This window comes from Heterocephalus glaber, unplaced genomic scaffold (genome assembly GCF_053883595.1).
Source record: "Heterocephalus glaber isolate CG9 unplaced genomic scaffold, H.glaber_assembly_v1.0 deba00001461, whole genome shotgun sequence".
NCBI lineage: Eukaryota > Metazoa > Chordata > Mammalia > Rodentia > Bathyergidae > Heterocephalus > Heterocephalus glaber.
In genome coordinates, this window is record NW_028258308.1 from 2,091,680 (window position 1) to 2,115,135 (window position 23,456).

General features: G+C 34.2%; 1 protein-coding gene and 1 pseudogene across 3 annotated transcripts in view; one reads left to right on the plus strand and one right to left on the minus strand.

Annotated features, from left to right (window-relative positions):
• Spock3 (SPARC (osteonectin), cwcv and kazal like domains proteoglycan 3) overlaps positions 1 to 23,456 on the minus strand; it is a 384,839-nt gene that overhangs the window by 293,908 nt on the left and 67,475 nt on the right. The window contains exon 2 of one of the 3 annotated variants that reach the window (XM_087216995.1): positions 5,356 to 16,038. The exons of the other annotated variants lie outside the window; for them this stretch is intronic. Coding sequence (XP_087073121.1) covers positions 7,139 to 8,206 — 1,068 coding nt within the window. The 5' untranslated portion in view covers positions 8,207 to 16,038 and the 3' untranslated portion in view covers positions 5,356 to 7,138. Of the gene's footprint in view, positions 1 to 5,355; positions 16,039 to 23,456 lie in introns of those variants that run through there. 3 annotated transcript variants of the gene reach the window in all.
• On the plus strand, positions 3,733 to 5,374 carry LOC106008625 (fatty acyl-CoA reductase 1 pseudogene; annotated as a pseudogene).

Genomic DNA, 23,456 nt, shown 5'->3' on the forward strand with positions numbered 1-23,456 from the left:
ACTTGTAGATGTCATTTACATTAGTTTGCATTAAACATGTATAATGGTATAAGGCAAAGTAGAAGTAACTGTGAATAAAAATTGACAAACCCCAATGGTGCTTATATACTAAATTTGTGTAGCTTGATTAATTCAATGGTTCAGACTAATTTTAAAATAGATAAATCATTTTATATACACACATACATGTTAAGTTGAGAGCAAGATCACAGGGTTAGTGATGTTTTCTGCGACTAATTGCTGATTTCCCCCTCATGTTGAAAATCAAATTATTAAAAATAAAAATTTAAACATGACTCAAACCAAAGATAAAAAGATATACTGAACTATGATTTTTAGAAGCTAAGAGTGTTTCAAATAACAGCCTGCCCTTACTTCTACATAACTGTAGAAAATTATCCTTTTAACATTTAATCAAAAGTTTTCACAGTCCTTTCTACTATATATCACTATTCTAAGGTGAAAGCAGTTTAAACACTAACCAAAGGCTGGAACAAAAAATTTTTAAAAAAGAAAAAGAAAAGAGAAAGAGTGCGTGCAATCCACAAAGTAAAATTATCATCAATCTAAAATTCTTAAATTAAAAAAAAACCTGTGCTGTATTTATCTTTCAATGATATTTAAGACACTTGTAAGTATTGTTAAGTATACTTGTATCATAAGTATTGCATGTATGTCTCTTGGCAAATTTTAATTACACTTGAATTTATTTATACTTTACTTTCTATTTAGCATCTCCAAGAAAATTTGTAAAAAATGAAAAAACTTACTGACATCAATAAAGAACTCATATACTCTATCAGAAATTCTTTCAAAAGCACATCCTATGTAAATTTATTTAAAAGTTTAAAATTCGACACACAGAAGAAATGTTGTCAGATTTAATCTATTCCTTTTCCTACAAATCATTTTAATTCAATCAATAGGAAGACAAAGGTATTGTTTAATCCATCAATAACAGAAATACAGTAAACCATTTTAGTGCTATATACACTCATTCAACTCCTAAATCAACATTTACTTCATAAATCAAGTAGATGTCTTTTAATTATCACCAAAAATGACTAAGAATTCATATTTCCAGATATGAAATTCCTATACAGTTTTTTAAATACTTGTATATCTTACCACATGGAAGTCTTTAAGATTAAAAACAATTACAACCTGTCAAATGTATGAAAGAAGGGAAAGGAAAAGTTATGAGAAAAAACAACTGGAAACAAAGTCTATGTAAATAGGGAAGGGTGGAGGGGTGAAGGGCACACAGGTAATGGGGAAAAAATAAGAACCAAGATACATCATGTACAGGTACAAGCACCCAATGGTAAATGTAAATGTATTGTATACCTAAAATGTACCAATAAAAAAATTTAAGCAAAAAAAAAAAGAAAAGTTATTTTTGTAATCTTTGGAAAATTCCCAGTATTTGTAGTGTTTCTGAACAACTTTTGAATTTAGGCAGTATTACTTCTCTGTGGATGCTGTGACAAATTATTAAAATTTTGGTGGCTTAAAACAACCGGTATACATTCTTTCATGATATGCTATAATTCTGAGAATTTGGAAACCAAGGTGCCAGCAGAGTTGCAGGGAAATCTGTTGTGTGCCTCTCTCCTAGCTTGTGCTAGTTGTGAGGAAATCTCAGCAGTCCTTCGCTTGTGGACTCCCGCAGGTCTTCCAGATGCAATGCAGCCCTTGATTTTTGTCCCATAATACGCAGGGACTACTCCCACAATTGTCACAATTTTTGCTGTTTTAAGCCACTGTTTGAGGCAATTTGTGACAGAGAAATAGGAAAATAATGTAACAGTTTCAAAAAGCAAATACACAGTTGTATTTGGCTTAAAGAGCAGCCCAAGTTGGTGCAGTCAAGTTTATGTTGAGGCTTCCTGATTTGACGAAATATAAAGTATAATTTAATCTACTTTAAATCACAATAATTATTTTACTTAAATTAATTTCACTGACAATATAATAAAAAATTAGAAGCTTGTTCTATTTCCTTGGTTTTTACATAATGTCTGTGCTTTATTCTATAAGAGGATTGGTAACTGGTTGGCATGACATACTACAGGGTTGTTCTTCCCCTCTTAGTAAGGCTGTGTCTAAAAATTTCTCTCCATTTAAAACTATGAGACAAAATGGTATATTTACTTAAAAATCATTCACAAGTATTAGGTAGCTAATAAATTTCAAAAATCATTTCTTTTCTTCAAAATACTAGTTGTTAACATAAAAAAAATCAATGCTTTGCTTTATATACTTAGAAGACTTGTGTACCTTGTGTTTAATTTTGCTATAAGAAGGAGCCCAGATAATTAAGAGATAGAGATTTTACAAAGTGTCAGTACTGATGATCTAGTTTCTAAGTTTAATTTCTATTTGATATTCTTTTTCAATTCCTTTGTCATTTAAGTTATGTGAAAATTAATTTGGGTAGTTATTTATATCACAGTATTAATAAATATGATTTTCACATTAAGAATTCCTGCTGGTTTCATTTATGTATCACAAACACTGATTTACTTCTTAAAGTTAAAATACTGTATTTCAAAGTTTATTCAGAGGTATTCACAAATCAGATTACTTAGAATATTCTATTATATTGTTGTTTACATTCTTTCAATTATTTATCAATAATTAAGATGTGTCGTGGACATGTACCAACTACCAGTAATTAATGTATTCATGATGAACACCAATAGTGTATTAATAAAATAAAATTGATCCCAACACTGGTCTTGACTTTCTCCTTCTCAAAAATAAGGAAATATATTTAAGATGTCATTGTTGCTTTAAATATACATACAGTTATATCTCAGTTCATGAATGTTTCTGTTTGCAAACAATTCCATTTGTGAACAGAAGCCTTTAACAAAATTTTGCTTCCCTTCCGGAACTCCGCTTTGGGTAAGGAATATGATTATGGCAATCTCCCCTTCAGGGACAGGAACACAGCCATCTTTCCCAGAATCATGGAATGAAGTAAGTTCAAGAATGCAGGTATCACTGTATTTAATTCTTAATGACTGATTTAATTTTTCCTCAATGTAATATAATAAAGATAAGAACCATGAAGGCCTTTCAGTGTATCATTTTATCTTCAAGGCTTAAAAATCCTATGAAGAAAAGTGCATGTTTTAAATCACAACATCCACCAGTATTCAAATATTAAAGATCTGGAAAATTTAAAAATATAAAAATTTTCAAATTCAAAATGCAGCACACTGGAGGAAAAGTAATCCCCAATCTTACCATTTTTTCAAAAAAGGACATTAAATAAATAGAATAAACTGGCACTCTCATCAATAGAAGATATTTTTAATCAGTTTTAATTGTAAGTAATTATAATCAATCAGAGGTCTCACTAGAGAGAGTTCACTCCTCTATCGAATTAGTTACACTCCACCAAGTTGCTGCAAGATTCATACCATTGAGAACCTGAAATTCACATCAACTCAAAAGCCCAGCAAATAGGCGATATTTTACCATTTTCAACCTAGGTACCTCAATGTATTTATGGTCCTATGTAAAAGGTGTGGGCCCCGCCCCCGCCCTCCCTCTAGTGCGCCCGGAGCAGGGGCACCCTCCTTGGCCGGAGGGTTCCGCTCCGCTGGTCTGGGCAGGGACCGCCAGGGCGTCATGGATAACAGAATACCCGAATGCTGAGGTCGATAAATAATTCAACTGATGTGGAGTTAATTAGGGAAGATTTCCTTAAAAAGGGTCAAAATGGTTTTAATCCCAGAATACTATGAAGGAAAGAATGTTCTTCTGACAGGAGCTATTGGTTTTCTAGGAATGGAGCTTCTGGAAAAGTTGCTGAGGTCTTGTCCTAAGGTGAATTCAGTGTATGTTTTGGTGAGGCAGAAAGCTGGACAGCCACTCCAGGAACGAGTGGAAGAAATTCTTAGTGGCAAGCTCTTTGACAGATTAAGAGATGAAAATCCAGATTTTAGAGAGAAAATTGTAGCAATCAACAGTGAACTCACCCAGCCTAAACTGGCTCGTAGTGAAGAAGATAAAGAAGTCATCATAGATTCTACCAATATTATATTCCACTGTGCAGCTAAGTACGGTTTAATGAAAATTTAAGAGATGCTGTTCAGTTAAATGTGATTGCTACACGACAGCTTATTCTCCTTGCACAACAAATGAAGAATCTGGAAGTGTTCATGCATGTCTCAACAGCATATGCCTACTGCAGTCGAAAGCATATTGATGAAGTAGTCTATCCACCCCCTGCAGATCCCAAGAAGCTGACTGATTCTTTAGAATGGATGGATGATGGCCTAGTAAATGATATCACACCAAAATTAATAGGAGACAGGCCTAATACATACATATATACAAAAGATTTGGCAGAATATGTTGTACAGCAAGAAGGAGCAAAGCTAAATGTGGCGATTGTAAGGCCGTCAACTGTTGGTGCCAGTTGGAAAGATCCTTTTCCTGAATGGATTGATAATTTTAATGGACCAAGTGGTCTCTTTATTGTGGCAGGGAAAGAAATTCTTCAAACAATGTGTGCCTCCAACAAGGTCCTTGCAGATCTTGTTCCTGTACATGTAGTTGTCAACACAAGTCTTTCAGCAGCCTGGTATTCTGGAGTTAATAGACAAAGAAACATCATAGTGTATAACTGTACAACAGGCAGCACTAATCCTTTCCACTGGGTGAAATTGGATGTCATTTAACTCATTTCTTCAGGATGAATCCTTATAACCAAGTATTCAGGCACCCCAGTGTTAAGTTCTATTCCAACAACCTGTTGTTACATTATTGGAAGGGTGTCAGACATACCTGCGTTATTGTTCAATCTTGCTCTCAGGTTGACAGGTCAGAAACCACGGATGATGAAAACAATAACACGTCTTCACAAAGCTATGGTGTTTCTTGAATATTTCACAAGTAATTCTTGGGTTTGGTTTACTGATAATGTCAATATGTTAATGAATCAACTAAACCCTGAAGATAAAAAGACCTTCAATATTGATGTACAACAATTACATTGGGCAGAATATATAGAAAACTACTGCATGGGAACTAAGAAATATGTTTTGAATGAAGAAAAGTCTGGTCTCCCTGCAGCTAGAAAACTTTTGAACAAGTTGCAGAACATACGTTACAGTTTCAATACTATCCTTGTGATCCTGATCTGGCACATTTTTATTGCAAGGTCACAAATGGCAAGAAACACCTGGTACTTTGTGGTCAGTCTGTGTTACAAGTTTCTGTCATACTTCAGAGCATCCAGCACTATGAGATGCTGAAGACCCAGAATTTCGTGTTAGAACATCTATGCATGTGGTGGTCCAAATGCACAAAATGTAAAATGTACTTAAGTCATCTCAAGTTCTGTCAAGACATTAAGCCATCTTAGATCAGTGTGTAGAGTAAAACATGGTACATTTTATGTAACATTTTAATGTTCATGCTCATAAAACCTAGTGAGCACAATGTTGTTGCCAGCTCAAATCTCCCTACAAGAGCCACCAATACTATGATTTAACATTTTGATCCATGGAAAGCAAAGGGTAGGATAAAGGCAAGAATAGGGAAATAGGAACATAGACCAGTATAACTGTGCAATTCTGGAACATATTAATTAAAATGCCTTAACATATAATTCTAATATTCAGTGCAATGGAAAGAATTTATTTGGACAGAATGCTATCTAAGTTGGTAGATACTTGATCCTTAAATGTTTGATTTTTTTCAGCAGTTGTAGAGGGTTTTAGTTTTATTAAAACTATAGCCAAACTACTTTTACTTCCTTCTTTAAGTTATCTGGGGTATCACACATGAAAAATATGTTCTCACTTTTCTTTTTCTGATTAAATTCCTAGTACATATCATATTTCTGTATCATCTGTTGCTTTTATAATCAGAAGGCTATATATTAAAGACCCTACTGGATCTAAATGGGTTTGAAAATCTATATCAATAAAACTATGTTAGCATCAAAAAAATAAATTAAAAAAATAAAAGATGTGTATATGAAAGAACCAACTCTTGGCTTCATTGATTTTTTGTATTGTTCTCTTAGTCTCCATTGCATCGATTTCTCCTCTGATCTTCATAATTTCCCCCCTTGTATGAACTTTGGGTTTGTCCTGCTCTTCTTTTCTAGAAGCTTGAGGTGCAGCATCAGGTTGTTTAATTGGGCTTGCTCTGTTTTCCTAATATGTGTATTCACTGCTATGGAATTCCCGCATAAGACTGCTTTCATTGTGTTCCATAGATTCCAATATGTTGTATTGTCACTGTCATTTAATTGAAAGAACTGTCTGATTTCTTCTTTAATTTCCTCTGTGACCCATTGGTTATTCAGGAGTGTGTTGTTCAATTTCCATGTGTTTATAAAATTTTTTGAGTTTCTTTTGCTATGGATCTCCAATTTAATCGCACTATGGTCTGATACAAAACAGGGGATAACTTCAATTCATTTGCACTTACATAAACATGTTCTATGTATGAGTATGTGGTCTATTTTGGAGAATGACCCATGTGCAGCTGAGAAGAATGTGTATTCTGATTGTGTGGGGTGGAACACTCTGTAAACATATATTAAGTACATTTATTCAAGAGTTCAATTGAGTTCTAGTATTTCATGACTTATTTTTCATCTAGTTCATCTATCTATTTGTGACAGTGGGGTATTGAGGTCCCCCACTACAATTGTATTAGTGCATGTATGCCTTTTCATGTCCGTTAGTATTTGTTTTATATAGTTGGGTGCACTAGTGTTTGGTGCATAGATATTTAAGGTTGTCACCTCTTCCTGTTGGATTGTTCCCTTTACAAGGATGTAGTGTCCTTCTTTGTCTCTCTTAATCAGTGTGGGTTTGAGGTCTACTTGATCTGCCAAGAGGATAGCGACTCCTGCTTTTTTTTGGGTTCCCGTCACATGGAGTATTGTTTTTCACCCTTTAATTTCCAATCTATGAGTTTCATTTTGAATTAAGTGTGTTTCTTGTATGCAGCATATTGTTGGATTTTGCTTCTTGACCCATTCTGCCAGTGTATTTCTTTTCATTGGTTAATTGAGACCATTAACTTTGATGGTTATAACTGAAACGTATTGACTTATCATTGTCAGGGCTTTTTCTTTTTGTTGGGTTCTCCCCCTTTACATTTAATTTCTTGTCACACCAGATGGGTTCATTCTGCTTGGCTTCCTGGGGTTGTGATCCTCATTGTCTGTTCCTAGGATATTGTCTAAACTTTTTTGGAGTGCTGGTTTGGTATTCACGAAGTTCCTAATGTGCTCTTTGTCATGAAAGTATCTTATTTCTCCATCTATTTTGAAAGATAGTTTTTCAGGGTAGATCAATCTGGGTTGGAGGCTGTTTTCTTTGAGGGCTTGGAATATGTCACTCCAAGCTCTTCTTGCCTTGATGGTTTGTGTTGAGAAGTCTGCTGTGATTCTGATGGGCTTTCCTTTGTATGTGATTTGTTTCTTTTCTCTGACTGCTTGGAGAACTTTGTTCTTCTGTTGTGTTTCTAGAATCTTAACAATTATATGCCTATGTGTAGATTCTTTTTGATGAAGGCTATTTGGAGTCCTATATGCCTCACTTATCTGTATGTCAAGCTCTTTTCCCCTGCTTGGGAAGTTTTCTGCCATTATTTCTGTGAAGAGATTTTTTATGTCATCTGTACTCTCTCCTATTTCTTCATTGAGCCCAATCAGTCTTATGTTATTCTTTTTTGCATCGTCTAGCAGCTGCTGGATTGATTTCTCATGTTCCCTTATAATTTTGAAGCAATTTTTCTTTTCCTGGTCACTAATTGCAATCTTATCTTCTATATCTGAAATTCTGTCCTCACATGGGCTCATTCTGCTGTGTAGACTTTCAGTGGAGTTTTTTATGTCCTGGAAATCTATTTGCATGTGTTTTATGGATTCCATTTGTTTCCTATGTTGGGATTCCATCATGTTCCTCAGCTCCTCTCTAGATTTATTGATCATGCCTTGCACTATGATCACAATCTCTGCTGTTATCTGAGAAATTATTTCTGATTTCATTTTTTTCAGATTCTCTTTCGTTGCCAGTTCAGTGGGTCCAGGTGGTTGAGTATCAGAGTGCTCAATCTCATTTCCCTTTGGGTTTGCTGTAGGTGATCTGGAAGTCTGGTTTTGAGATTTTTTCACATATCTTCTCATTTTGACCCAGGCAGGGGGTGTGCTGTTGGCACCCATGTGGCTCACCTCCTCTGAGCTGGCAGAGGTGGGACAGTGTCTCAGAAGCCCCTTCCTCTGGGCTGGGAGTGGCGGGGCAGATGATGGCCAGGAAGCCCCTTTTCTGAGCCAGGAGAGGTGGGACGGATGAACCCTGTTAATTTTCCTGCCTACTGTACAAATCTAGAGAGAAAATGTCTTGTACATCTAATTAAAAAAAACCTATGTAGATTATTATTGAGAAAACATATGAATGGGAGCAAAAAAAGAGAAATGATGCATTACCCTTTGCTACATCCTATCCTATTATAAAAAAAGTTAGTGACTTTGGAAAATATGTGTGAAAACGTTTTTCTCTTTTAAAAAAGAAAACTTGTGAAGGTGGATAAGAGGAAACACACCAAAGACATTTTTTATAGAAATACTTTTCCAAACTTTTATAGGAATATTTGATGAGGGAAAAATAAAACAAATAAATTCATGCAGATACCTCTTATATAATCTTCAAATATTATGTCTTATAATTGAATTATTTTATAAATTTATAACACCTAAGATTTTAAACTCTTGCTGGAAGAAACTTCACCCAATGAGATCACTTTGAAGAAAGATCTTATTGCCAGGTTACTTTTCTCTGCAATATAAAGTGATTTTAGCAGAAGTCCTAAACCTAAATCTATGCTTCATTTGTCAACCCACAGAGTAGCTTCATTTATCCAGAGATGGATTTAAAATCATATCAGAAAGCAGATAAAAAGCTGAGTGCGTAAACCTGAAGATACCATTGCATTAAGCAGTTTTTCAGAAGGTGCTTAGATTTCACTCATCCATCTTTGAATATTATTCACTCAGCTGACACATATGAACTTGTGAACTGCACTGAAAACAGACAGAAAAAATGCATCTTAAATATGGCTATCAACATAGCTCAAATTTCTGTGATAATTTTATTATAATTCTGCTGGAAAACACAGGTGGTAAATGTAGTAAAACAACAGATTTAAAACCATAGTCGTCCTGATGGCTACATTAGTATGGAGGAGAGTTAATGGATCTAACAGAGTAGATATACTGGATAACAGTTCATCAATTTCTTGATTTATTTCTAATATACAAAATTGATTTTATTTCTCTATGCATGCAAAGTTGGACAGGGTGGATATAAAATTTTTCAAAACAAAATGATCAACTTAAAGATTTTCTCAATACAATCAGTAATGGTTCATATAGCCACAAGTATTTTATTTGTGAAATTTTCAGATTTTGTTCTACAATATCATTTCACTTCAATGTCAAAAGGCAATTCAAAGTACATTGCCATTACAGTATATATCCTTCCTTTATCAGATAGTTAATTTTGTGTCAGTCTTGGTAATTACTTTATGTAGCCAATTTTTATTTTATAAAAGGCCATGCAATCCAGCTGTTTCCATGTAAACAAATTTCATGCTAAGCTTTTCTGTAAAAACAGTTTCCTAGGAAAAGTTTGCTCACTTTTCAAACCACAAAAATAAGTAGTGCCTTTTACTCCCCTGGTCTTTGGCATATATGGATATGATGCCTGGTTTCCTTGCAGTGTTGATGTATTCAATGCTGCAGTCTTGTCAAACAAGGAAAGGCAAATGTAGATGTAGAATGAATCTGAGTGCTAAGTCACATAAATAAATAACTGAATTAACCAGATTAAGCCATCATATCTTTGATTCCTTTCTGCAAATTTATGAATAAACTCACTCTTATATTTGAGGTTGATTTTCGGTTGCTTACAGCTCAACACAGCCTGAATAATACTGAATAAGTGTATATGCTTCATCAATTTCACTTAAGATAATAAATCTTCTGGAACATATTGTTAGTGACAGTTGCAAATATTCTGGAAGATTAACTTTACTGCAAAATTTTATATGCTTTTATCTTAATAAATGTAGTTTACACCTAATCAGTCATATGCTCCTAGCTTGGTGGCACTGAAAATAATCCATAGCAAATAACTTATCATTAATCATTAAAATAGATTTTTCTCCCAATAATGTGGAGTTATAGTAGGTAACTGACAGAGAATTGGTGACATTTCCATCTATTAGTATAACATAGTTATAGGGCTAGGGATTTAGCTCAGTGTTTTCAGAGCCTGCCTCACAAGCGCAAGGTCCTGAGTTTGAACTCCAGTACCAAAAAAAAAAAAAGGTACTAATAACATAGTTATAATTTTCTACACTAAACTGTACTATAAAATTAAGAAATATTAATGAAGCACATTCATCATATAAGTTGAATTATTTGTAATAATCTGACCCACTTATACTTCAATAAATAATGAATAGTAGTCCCTACATTTTTACTCAGATTTCGAATGAAGTTGTTTCCTTCCACCACAGCAGCAACAGAATACAATGGTAGGGCTGAGAATGACTTAATATGTGATATAAGATTCACCTTCCTCCTTTCACTAACAGGGCTTGATGAGGTTGAATGACATGAGATAAACAGGAGATGGTACAGACTTTGGGGTTTGAATTTGAGTTTCACCATGTACAAGGCATAAAAAGTAGGGCATGTTGGCTAACCTCTCTCTGCTCCAGTTTTCTCTTTTGCAAAGTAGGCTTATAATAACATTTATCTCTAATCAGTGTGGTAAGGTTTAAATGAAATAAAATATGTGAAGTGCATGTAATATACAAGAACACACTCAAAATTTTATTTTATATTCATTTATAACTACTCTCAAAGTATACATACATTACAGAAAATAGATTTTTCTCGAATTTTAAGTCTCAGACATGGGAATAGTGAGTAGGAGACACAGTGACAAAATCTTGGAAGTTGAGAGTCAAAGGGATATAGGATACAAAGGGAAATACAAGATCCAAACAGATTTATTATTCAAAATCTGCAAGTATCTCAATGATGCCTGGTATCAGGCACATTTGGAACTTGGGATAAAAGAGATTGCTAAAATAAAAAATTTGGACTAAATCTGTTTAAGACCAATTTAGATATCTAGATCTCTGATACTTTCCCAACTCTAGAGTGGCATTATTTTAAAAAATATGATTAAACAGAGGTCTGTGAATGGGGATAGAGGGGAGCCATCAGGCTTGGTTAGGATGATGGTTACCATAGCAAAACTAGCGCCAAATAATGGTCTGCTAAGTACTGAATCCTGAAGTTGCATCCTGTGAAGCTTATCCTCTAAAGATAAGTCCTTTCCAGCAAGAGACTGAAGAAATACTTTCTGGGGGAATGGAATCAAATTAAGAGGAAAGACCTAAAGAAGCAAAGACTCAGTGATTCTTCCATAAACCTTAATCCATATCACGCCACAGAAAAGTACCTAAAAAACAAACCAAGACTGTTCAATTTAAGCATTGGATCTGAGATAAATCATCACTATAGGCTGAGATTTTCCTTTATGCTTTTCATGTTCATTGATGGGAAATAGGTATGGAACGTCAAGAAACAGAAACTATAGAGATAAAGCAAAGTTAAAACAGCTACTGCTGATATCTTCTATTTGTTTAAGATGATGGTAGCATTAACTGCAAACTGGATCTACAGAAAAAGAAGTAAGTTTGAAATGGTAAATAATTATTTTCATTTTGGACCTGTTTCATTCCTATAAGGTTGCTAAATTGGTTGTATGATTCTGCAATAATAGAGATATTATAAGAAGTGCAGGTTTGGAGAAATTATGGGTGTATCTGAGTGATACACAAAGTCATCACTCCAAGTAATAATCTCCAAAAAGAAAAGGTAGAAATTGAAGAGTGTTAAGGGAAAAACCAAAACTCCACAGAACACTCTGATGTTTACAGAACAGATGGATGGAAATCCTAAAAAGGAATTCATAAAGTATAAAGTTTGGGAAAATATAGAAAGAATCCTGACAAAATTATGACCTGGAAACCAATAAAGTATAGTTTTGAGAAAGAGCAAGTGAAATGTGAGAGAGCACACAGTAGGTCAAGTGGTCATTAGATTTACCAATCAGGAGCAGCTTCACTATGAGGGTAGGGATGGAACCCTGTGTTCTGTGTCCGCAGAGGAAATGAGAAGCAAAGACCACAAAATCAGACAAGAAACAATTCCAAAAGAAGTGAGGAAATTGGGTCACAGCTTACAGAGGGGTGATCAAAAGATCTTGTTTTTGTTTTAATACTAGAGAAGACCTGACCATATTTACACATTGGAAAAGAGTTAAAAATGCTAAAATAGGAATTATTTATATGTCTTAGTTCCAATTGCTGTAACAATTCAGCATAGGTCAGGTGGGTTAAATAGTAAAAATTTATTTCCCCCAGTCCTAAAAGCTGGGAAGTCCAAGATCAAGGTCCCTACAGTAGATGTAGTGTTACAGTGTTGGATGAGTCAGCTTCCTTACTTGTCACCTGCTCTTCTCATGGATCATCACACTGCAGTCAAAGCACCAGAGATCTCTCATGACTCGATTTTTTTTTGTTTATCTTTTTTATTAGTATATTTTTGTGGTACAAAACAATTACCTTCATCTTGGGGAACTGATACATACACATATTGAAACTTAATCATTTTTATTTCCCTTTTCCTTTCCCCTCTGTGCCCTCCTATGTCCCTCCATGATATCTTCAACAAGATATAAAAGATGGAAATTATTAACAGATTGTTCAAAATAAGTAAAGAAAACTAAAACAAGGCAAAGCTCTTGAAAATAAAAAGCATATTAAGAAAAGTAGTTCAAAGGTAAGAGCAAAACTGCCCAAACCTGGTTCCCTGAAATGGAACCAACTCTCCACAAGGCTGGGAAAATTAAATAGGACCGAATGGTTCAGATGGGCCTAGAAAATATGTGCACTTTCCAGGCTTATAAAAACATTCTTACTCTGGTCATCACAGCCAGACATAAGCCACATCCTGAGGTGCTTACCCAATCCTAACTTTTCAGAGTTTTTTGTTTAATCTTTTATTTTGCTTTGTTTTGCTTTCAGCTATCAGCAACACATTCGTTGTAGATGAAAAGTACATAATTCACTGTTGGTCTAGTTATATGTTCAGGGACTATAATAAGGTCAGGGGGTAGAATGAAAGATGAACATAACAATCCTCAATTATTTAACACTGAATCTCTGTAGGCTGACCTCAGAGGAGTTGGCACCTTGTGCCGCTCCTTGGAAACAGGTTGTAGCCCACAGCTTAAGACAATAAATCCTGTTCAACTATCAGGTTTGGACCCCAGCTATGACCCCACAAAAAGAAGGATGCATATTTTATATTTTTCCACACAAGGTGGCAATGTGGCAAAGCTTGCATCCTATATGAGACATTATACAGCTATAATACAAAAGTCTGAGTCTCAGTCTTCTAATTTTTCCAGATGTGCTGATGCTTACACTCCACTGAAAGTGCAAAAATGATAGGTCACAACAGAGAAAATATTTCATTATACCATGTTATTAGTGAATATTGATCAAAATAGAGCAGCTAGTATTTTTCAAATACTTCAGTTTAAAACCCCCAGTGCCCTAAAATCTGAGTTCCATTCCCAAATTCAATATCCAATCCAGTGTTGGAATTTAGCAAGCAATGGAAACTGTCAAACCTTTTATTGATCCTCACTGAGTTTAACCCAATAATGTTGCTCTATTAGATACACTGTGTGCTTTGTTTGCATAATACAAGCGAAACATATGTTTTTATTAAATCTTTCAAAAAGTAGAGCAAAAATACTAAGAGACAGAAAAGAGAAAAAAATGTAGAAAGTTAGAGGAAAAAATTCAGGAGTTCAATCTCTGTATAATTTTACAAGAATAACACAACTATTAGAAGGTATTGAAAGTAACAACTAAATCATTATAACTGAAGTACACAAGTTCCTAAATTTAAAAGGTTTACCTGGAACCTGACAACAGATGACTACCTAAAACAAATCATTGTATAAACAAAGATCTACTTGTCTCTTAGTGAGGAAAACAATCAGTTTACTTGCAAATGACAGGAACTAAATTGGCACAGGCTCTCTTCTCTTAACACCACACGGAAAGGAAAATGAGAAGGAATCAATGCCTATAGTTTTCTGGATGAAAACTATTTCCCACTTAGTAGTTTTTGCCCAGCCAGATTTTATCCATGTCATTCATGTGTATGAGAAGAATACAGTATTTTCAGACAGGCATACTCTCAAAATTTATGCTTTTAATAGATGTTTCCTCAAGTAGCTATAGGAGGTGTCCTGAAGCAAGATAAGTAAGTAAAAGACAGACAGAAAACAGAGATAAGTGGAGATCAAGGCAAAAAAAAGGACAATAATATTTCCCAAATACAATGAAATGACACTCCAGGCTTGCAACCAAGCAAGGACATCATAGGTTGGTGCAGTAAGACACATCTACAGGCAGACCAGCATCATGCTGTTAACCTAATGGAACACCTGAAAAGTATCCTTTCCTGTAACAAGTAATAAATCAACAAAGAGCCAGACATGAGAAAAAGATAACACGCCAATGGAAAGAAGTAAGCGAACTGCAATTTATCAATAAAGAATGTCTAATAATAAAAGTCATCCAACAGTTACAGAGATAGAAAAATGTGATTTTATTCAGACAGCTTTTAATGAAAATAGTGTAAAAAGTATGAAGTTATTAAAATAATCAAAATATATGTCAAAAACTGTATCAATAGTTATCCCAAAGATTCAGTGGGTATAAGGGAATTTAGCAACAGATAAAAAAGAAACTGAACAAATTAAATGAATTGCCTAATTTCATTGATTTTAATGGAAAAAGTAAGAATCAGAAAATGATCACAGCACACAATAATGTTCACATAGGAACAACAGGGGAACAAGTATACTAATATAAACACAGTTTTATTCAATAAAATTTTGACTAAATATGTATATTGGCAAATGAAGAAAAGCAACAAATGTGTACAAAGCAATCAAAACTTCATTCATAATAGGTGTCAACAAATAATATCACATACTGATGAATGTAGCAGATTTTTTATCCATTTAGAAATACAGAAATGGGTGAAAGTCAGAATAATGGTTGAAAAAGTACACCATAGTTGGAATATTACTTTATTATGTACCATTAGTACTATTTGACTCTTTAAAACTATATGCACATTTCTTTGACAAGTTAACAATTAATACATCAAAGTAAAAAACATATTGGTTGTGTCCACTAAATTCTCCCACATGCCTACACAATCACTGGTAAATTTGGAGAAGTCTTCCAAGTGTGCTTTTAACCTTCAGATAGCTACATGTAACTTGTAAAGCGGAAAGATTATGGATTATGGACTCAGATATGGATTTGTATCTCACTTTCTGAATTTCTGATTTTTAAAAATCTGTTTCCTAGTGCAATTGTACTGTTTATTCAGAACCAAGTGATAAAAAAGTTAAGCTCTTAGTAATATCTGTCAAACAGTAAGGGCTCATTATGTTTAGTTCCCTTCCATCTCACATGCACTCACATACATGATGCATGAACAAGTCACCCCTACGAATAAACTTTTTTTCAGATTTTCAAACTATTTCATTAATTATATTTTTCTGTAAATATACGATCTTTATTGAAAACAAAGAAAACAGCTATAGCTACTTCATTGATTTAACGGTATCTTTTATTTATGTGACTTGTCGGTTACCATTTTTTTACATTACGTCACCTCTAATACTTGGCTGATTGATAAGAGAAGATACCTTAGATACAATGAAATATTCGGTGTGGAGTTTCCATGATTGAATACTGGCTTCTTCATGGGAAGAAGGAGAGAGGGCAGGAGAGATGCATATGAGTTCCTGTCTTTTCCTTTGGGATGTCCAATGCCTCCTAGGGCCTCTGCTAGGAAGGATATGACCAGGTCCAAAACTTTAAAAGAGCATAAGCTGAATTAACTTATTTTCTTCATAATGTTAACCGCCTCCAGGCATTTCATTACAGTAATGAACAAATGGGCTAATACCGGTATCAAGAATGATTCCAAGTTTCTTTATTTGCTTTGCCTGGCAAAGACAAAGAACAAGATTGGTATTTATTAACACGGACAGACTGTCAAAGAAATCAATTGGTAAGAAGACCAGAATTTTTGCTTTTAATGTATTAATTTGAGATGCTTATTATATCACACAGTGAAGAAATATTTAAGATGCTATATATGACTATCCTTGGTAGTAAGATCTAAAGATACAAATGTGAGAAGCATATAAATGTTTCTAAAGGCAATGAGACTAAATAAGATCACCAAGGAAATGTGTGGAGAAAGAAGAACTCTTTTAACTGAGGTTATGTGTATAATTCAAAGGCCAAGATCAGAATAAGGAACCAGAAAAGAAAGAGACAGAGATGTGAGCAATCTGCAAAAAGTCAAATCTGGTTTTCCAGAAGCCAAATGAAGAAGGTGCTTCTAGGTAGAAAGAAAGACCAATTGATAAATGCTGCAGATAGAGCAAAATTGAGGTCTAAGAACAAATCCTACAACCAGCAGGTCACTGGTGATTGTGAAAAGAGCAATTGCAGTAAATAGTGAAACCACGGCCTCATTTTCCTATTACTCACTCTCAGGAGTCTTTTGGTCAATGAGTAGTTTGCTCTCCAGGGGACATTTTGCAGTATCAGGAGACATTTTTGATGGTCATCACTAGGGGTCATGGACGTAGTGGTTTACTGAGAGCATCTGGTGGATAGAAACCAGGGGCACAGCTAAATGTCCTACAATGAACAGAGTGTCACCCACAAAAAAGAGTTACTTGGCTCAATATGTAGGCAATGGGGAGATGGAAAACCCTTTTCTAAAGGAATCTTCTCTCATCACCTGGTTCTTCAGAGATGGAACACTCTCAGCATTTACAAATGAAGCATAGACATTTAACTATTATGAAATGAATTTAACCAATCATGTTTTATTATCACTATTATTGCTTTCTTATTTTGTCATAATTAAAATAAGCACAATGGGATAGATGATCATTTTCATACGTGATTTTCTGACTATGGCTTTTCCTTGTAAATGAGCTCTTTCTAAGCTTCCTAAATATGTACATTTTCATTCTCACATAAATTAATCTATGTAATATACAAATAACCCCTAGGAAGAATGCATTTTTTAATTTCAGATTTTGAAATCATTTGGCTCTTTTCCTTTCAGTACAATATCTTCCTTGAAAGTAAGTTGAGCAAGTTAATTTCACATAGTTGTTCATGCACATCAAAAATATTTTTTAAGACAAAGTGAACAAGGTAACTATATTTGTTCTGAAAAGCTTAAAAATTGGAACTTTGTTGTGATAGACAAAGGACATCCAAAATAATGAAGATGTACTATGTAATAGTCTGAATGAATATTTTGTTCTATTTTGAATAATATATTAATTTAATTTGAATAATTCTTTTGAATATCTATCATTTTATGAAAGAAATTTTGGACATATTTAAATTCAAAGAGCATTAAAAATGCATAAGAATGAAATAAAAAAGAAATCTAGGCCATGTGACAATGAAAAAAATAACTACTTTTAGTACAAAAGGATATTTGAATGCAATTATAATTACATATCATTCAGTTCTTGCACTAGTTCTCAATTCATCCTTCCCTCTGCACAGCAAAAATGTATTGTCTACTATGATAATTTTCTCTAAGTACTTAGAAAACAACAGAAAATGTTAGATGTGATCATTTCTCATGATGTATAATCATTTTATTCTTTTTAAAAAATTGTTTTTCTTAAGAAATCTTAATTGCTAGAGAAGCATGCTTCTTCCTAAAAAGTGTTCACTGACACGTAACTTAAGTTTCTTTTCTTGATAAAGTGAATACCTACCAAAAGAAAGACGTTAATGGAATACTGTCAACTGATAAACCAAGGGCTTCCTTTATAGATTTCTCTAGTCATTGTTACTGTTAATTAATGTATTCAGTTTTTAACTGATACACTAACATTTTTAATTCAAGTAAAAATGCTAAAAATTTATTAGGTTGATTAGTGTTTTACCTACTGACATATGGCTACCAGTCCACAATTCTTACTCTTTTCCCTTACTACTTTTCTTAGGAGTCTTAAATAAAAGTACATGTGTCAAGATTTCTGCAAGCTGCTGAGAAAATATCAAATATGATTTCAGGCACAAGCTCCTTTAATTCTAGAGAACATTCCAAACTCATATATACATGAATACATGCTTTGATTCTGCGGAGGATGAGTTTGAATTTGAGTTGGAGCACTTCCTTTGTGACTTTAGCAAATCCCAATTGCTCAGAGCTTTGGGGATTTCACTCAAGTGGTCATCACGAGGATGAAATGAGTGATCAGGGAAAAGCACATGATTGACAATAAATGCTTTATCACCATTAGCTGAATTGTTCTCCTAACATGTAATTGATTTTGTTTCTCAGGGAAACACCTAGGTAGCAAATATTCCATAATTGTTAAAAGTAATGCATAAGTAGAATAAAAGCTTTTGTTTTCTTTTCTAAATTATCTTGAACTTTGACATCACATTCTTGAATTCAGCAATAAGGAGCCTATTAAATTGGTTTACAGAACTGTGTTGGAAGCATGGTTAATTTGGAGGGCATTTTGTAGGCTATGAGGCCTATTGATATATAACATTTTAAATGTATATATAAATACAACTCATAGAGGAATTTGGTAGAAAAGTATTAAGGAAACAGATGATATTTAGATAACAAAGAACAGATACAGATTTTCAAATCAAATCTTTCATACAACCAAGATAGGTGAAGAGAAGAGAGGTTAAAATTTGAAATTATTTGAGGAAAAGATATTCTGAAAGAGGACAGAATGGGTGGAATATGGAGCAAAAGGTTAAACTATTTTGAGAGAAGTAAACCAGCTTTGACAGTATTGAAAAATAAATTGGTGGAGATAGCAGGAAAGTAGAATGTCATAGACTTGTAGGTAGAGATATGGTATAGGCTTATGTATATAAACAGGAGTGAATACTTAATGTTGTTGAAGAAGTAGAGTCATATTTGGTTCATAAAATGAGAAAGTGAAACTGTCGAGAGCTCATAAGATTGTGATTTAGTCTTTGCGGACCTGCAGTTTTCCCAAGTGCATTCTTAGGGAGGGACAGTTAACATTTGTGGTCAATACTGATACTTTCACAGTCTCAAGAAAAGAAATTCAAATATCCAGCAAATATCCTGACTTAGTCACTTTTCCTTTACTGACTCCCAGTATCCAACACCTGACACCTATAAGAGGAGAGGTTTATTTTAGCCCACAGTTGCAGTATATGGTCATCTGGGTCCAATGCAGAAAGGCCAAGGTAGAAAAGCATAGCAGAGAAAAAAAAATGGTGCTCAATGCATGCTGCCCAGGAAGAGGGGAGAGAAGGGAAACACCAGGCACAAGAAGCCACTTTCCCAGGACATGCCTCTAGTGACTCCAATCAGACCCTGCCTCCTTCCAGTACATCAGCTACTAAATTCATCAACAGATGAATCATCTGACGGGTACAGGACCCTCGGGACCCAATCCTCTGGCAAATACATGAAACTTTTGAGCCCTTTCAGTTCTAAACCATAACATCACCAGTATGTATGCACAAATTACTGTGACAAGGGTCCCTTTTAACTTGACTATTTATGTATTTCAGAATTTTTTTAAAAGAATCGAGAGAACTGATTGTTTGATTTTAACTTTTCATTTGCCACAAGGGGAGAGAACCACATCTTAGCAAATGGTCCAATGAAGCATGACCTATTCAACTAAAGAGATTATGACAGTTTTTCTTAAACTGTGCTAGACATTAGAATTCTCTGGAGACAAGAAAAAAAGTCCTGATGCCCGGCCACTGCTCAATATGAATTAAAATTAGACTCTCAGGGTAGCTGTCCCAGGCATCAACAATCCAGAGCTTTCAGGGTGTAGGCAATTTCAAAACTCTAACTATGCTGAAAAATTCATGTGCTAAGGTTTTGTATATTTTTCTCTGCGGACAGGACCACAGAGGTCAAGGGCACAAAAGTACTCACAGTGCAAAGGCCGTATAGTCTAACTTTTTGGAATAAAGTTTTCTTACTGTCCACATTGTTAGTTTTGATCTCACAGATGGAAAAAGAGAAAAATGGGGGATGAGATTAAAGAGAGTATATTTAGCCTTTACACATCTTTCTTCTAAGTGAAAATACTGTCATTCAGTAACTGTAAGATTCCCTTGCCATGTTATTCAAAGTAAGGCATCCTCCAGCTAATGAGTTAAATTTTAGAATCTGAACAGCTTTCTGAGTTAGACAGTAGGGGAAAATGCATTTAATGTCCCTTTTCTACCAAACATCATAGCTTAGTAACGCAGTGTTCTGTATACTGCTGGTTGTTTCCCCTCTGGACTCTGGGATCTGTACTTTACTGCTGCTGCTCAGCTTCATGGGACTGTTTCCTACTTCTTATCACTCACCTGAGAAAAGATCAAAATTAAAAAGATCAAACTACAGTTTCTACTGATGATTATTACTTTCGCACTGCCAGTAAAGTTGAAAAACTTCTAAGTCAAATCAGTGCAAGTTGGAGATTGTATAAATATGTCACTGCAAAATACAACCTTGTGTACCCTAAAGCAGCTATTACAGTAGTTAAGGGTGGAACCATTATAGGAGAATATAACTAAGGCCAATATTTACATATATTGCAATGAAACATGAAGTAGCTTCTCAATTTATCAGCTATGGAAAGTATAACTAATCAAGATAATTGAGTAGATTTATGAAAGGCTTAGTTTATGACAGTTCATTGACAAACATCTAACAAATATTTGTGAGAAAAGTGTCACTTGAACACTTTACAAACACTGAAACTTGAACAAAACTGAAATTCAAATACCTCTTATAATCACTGTGCTCATAAATTTAAATAGAATATAATTATAAACACTTGAAAGCTGAAAAAATAATTTCTCACTTTGAAGGGATAGTCCTTTTGAAAAAGAATCAAAAGTTCAATATATCAATATATACTTCAATATTAAGTATCACATGCTTCCAAAATAATGTGGCAGTCTACACTAACAGCCACCTTAATATATTAAATGAGGGGTCTTATTAAAGCATCTTCTGAATATGAGATAAAAATAGCATCCGATAAAGATGAAAGATTCTGTTGTTATCATTTTTTTCTAGCATGAATTCTGGTAAACTCATTTGGATACTTGAACAATAATCTAAAGTTAAAAAAATTATTCCATATGACCTAACATTTATGGATTGACAGCAGTGTTAGATAATATGCTAAACTCTAAATTTATTGAATTTTATAACCAACATAGTTAATTTTATTCTATTTTTACCATTAAAGAATATTATTGTGCTTATCCTGTAGATGAAACCAAGCTTCTGTGAGGTTAGGAGACTTGGCTAAGATTACCAACTCATACACAGTTAGCATGCACGACAAGGATGAGATTGAATGGCAGATTACCTGCCTGACTTCTAAGCCAAGGCTCTAACTATTTCATGAGGCTTTCCTCCTGCCTCACAAGCAGTAATCACACTCTTCAAAAGCCAGCTGAGATCATTATATAGACTCTCTTTTCCCATATATGACTATTTTAAGTTAAATGGAATTAATTAACATTAAATTTAAAAATTCAGCTCATCATCGATGGCAGACACATTTTTAGTGTTCAGTAACCACATATTGTGAGTGGCTATTGGATTAGGCAGTGCATATACAGAATTTTTGTTTTTCTAAAAAAAAATGGACAGCACTGTATACCATTACGTTAAATGTTTTAAGAATTAGGAAGTGTAGTATGATCTTTGACTTAAATTTAGCAAGAGTTTACCTAATATGTTTGATGTTTTATTAGTCAGCTTCCTCATTGATGAGGTCAAAATACTAAACATCTACAACTTAAAGGAGAGGGTTGTTTGGCTCCTTGTTTCAATGGGTTCAGTCCATGGTTAGCTGGCTTGAAGGCAGAAACAGCATGGTAGAAGGGCATGATGGAGGACAGCTGCTCACCCACTGGCAGCCAGGAAACAGAGTAAGGAAACAGTACCAGAAAGGAAGGGGTGAGGGATCAGATATAGTACCAAGGCCACACTCTCATAACCCATCCAGACATCCCCAGAAGTGTGCTCCACAAATCCCCTTAGGGGTTACCAAGTCAATCAAGTTGACAAAATCAAGCTTAATGGTCACAGAAGTTTATAACACTTAGTGCTGCCTTACCATTGAAAAGATACTTAATATGAAAACAAAGAAGAAATTTTATTTTCAGAAGTCATCAATTAAGAAACATGATCCTTATTTACACTTTCAGTTTTTCACACCAGAGAAACTATTCGGTATTTACATGTGTGTCCTATTTATTTTACTTAAGAGTATCGCCTCAATGTGCATTCATTTAGCTATAAATGTCTCTAGTTTCCCATTCTTCATGGGTGAGTAGCCCTCCATTTTATTAAAAAACTGCATTTTCTTTATCCAAAATGTATAATTGATTATGTGAAATAGGAAGAAAAGGTATAAAGGAGTAGGGGAAGTGGGAGGGGTAGGCTAAAGGAAAGAAGGGAAAAGAAAAAATATGAGAAAAGGAAAAAATGGAAACAAAGTCTTTGTAAATAGGAAAGGGTGGAGGGGGTGAAGGGAGGGCAGGGGAATGGGGAAAAAATAAGAACCAAGATACATCATGTAAAGGTACAAGATTCCAATGATGAATGTAACTGTGTTGTATACCTAAAACATACCAATAAATTTAATGGAAAAAAAAAGACAAACAAAATAAAATTAAAAAAAGGAAAAAAAGAAACGTGATTATATTAGTTACTAATATCATGAGTCCTGGTGACAGTAACCAACTCCAATCTAATTCAAACAGGGAAAAATGACAAGGATATGACTTAGTAACAGAGAAAAAGTAGACCAAGGGCTTTAATCAATGTCATAACTCAGCTTCTACACTTAGTCATCCAAAAGGTCCACTGGGGGTATACAAGGAGGTATCAGAGCACGGTCAAAAAAATTAAGCCAACAAAACTCTATTATATAACGAGATCCTCTCCCACAGAATAGATAAAAGCAGCACATACAGTCTCTATGTTGCTATTATCTCCGATCTCTACACACTTGATCCATTCTCATTTCTACCTCAAGCCCTCAATGTTGCTAATTGTTGTTCTCTTTGTTAAAAAACATATATAAACTTATAAAATGTATTTAGTTTTTCTTTTATATATTGATAATTTTACTGGGATAAAACTAGGTTCCTTTATAATCCCAAGTATTTTATTTTGTTCTTATTGTATGCATTTAAAAATATTTTTT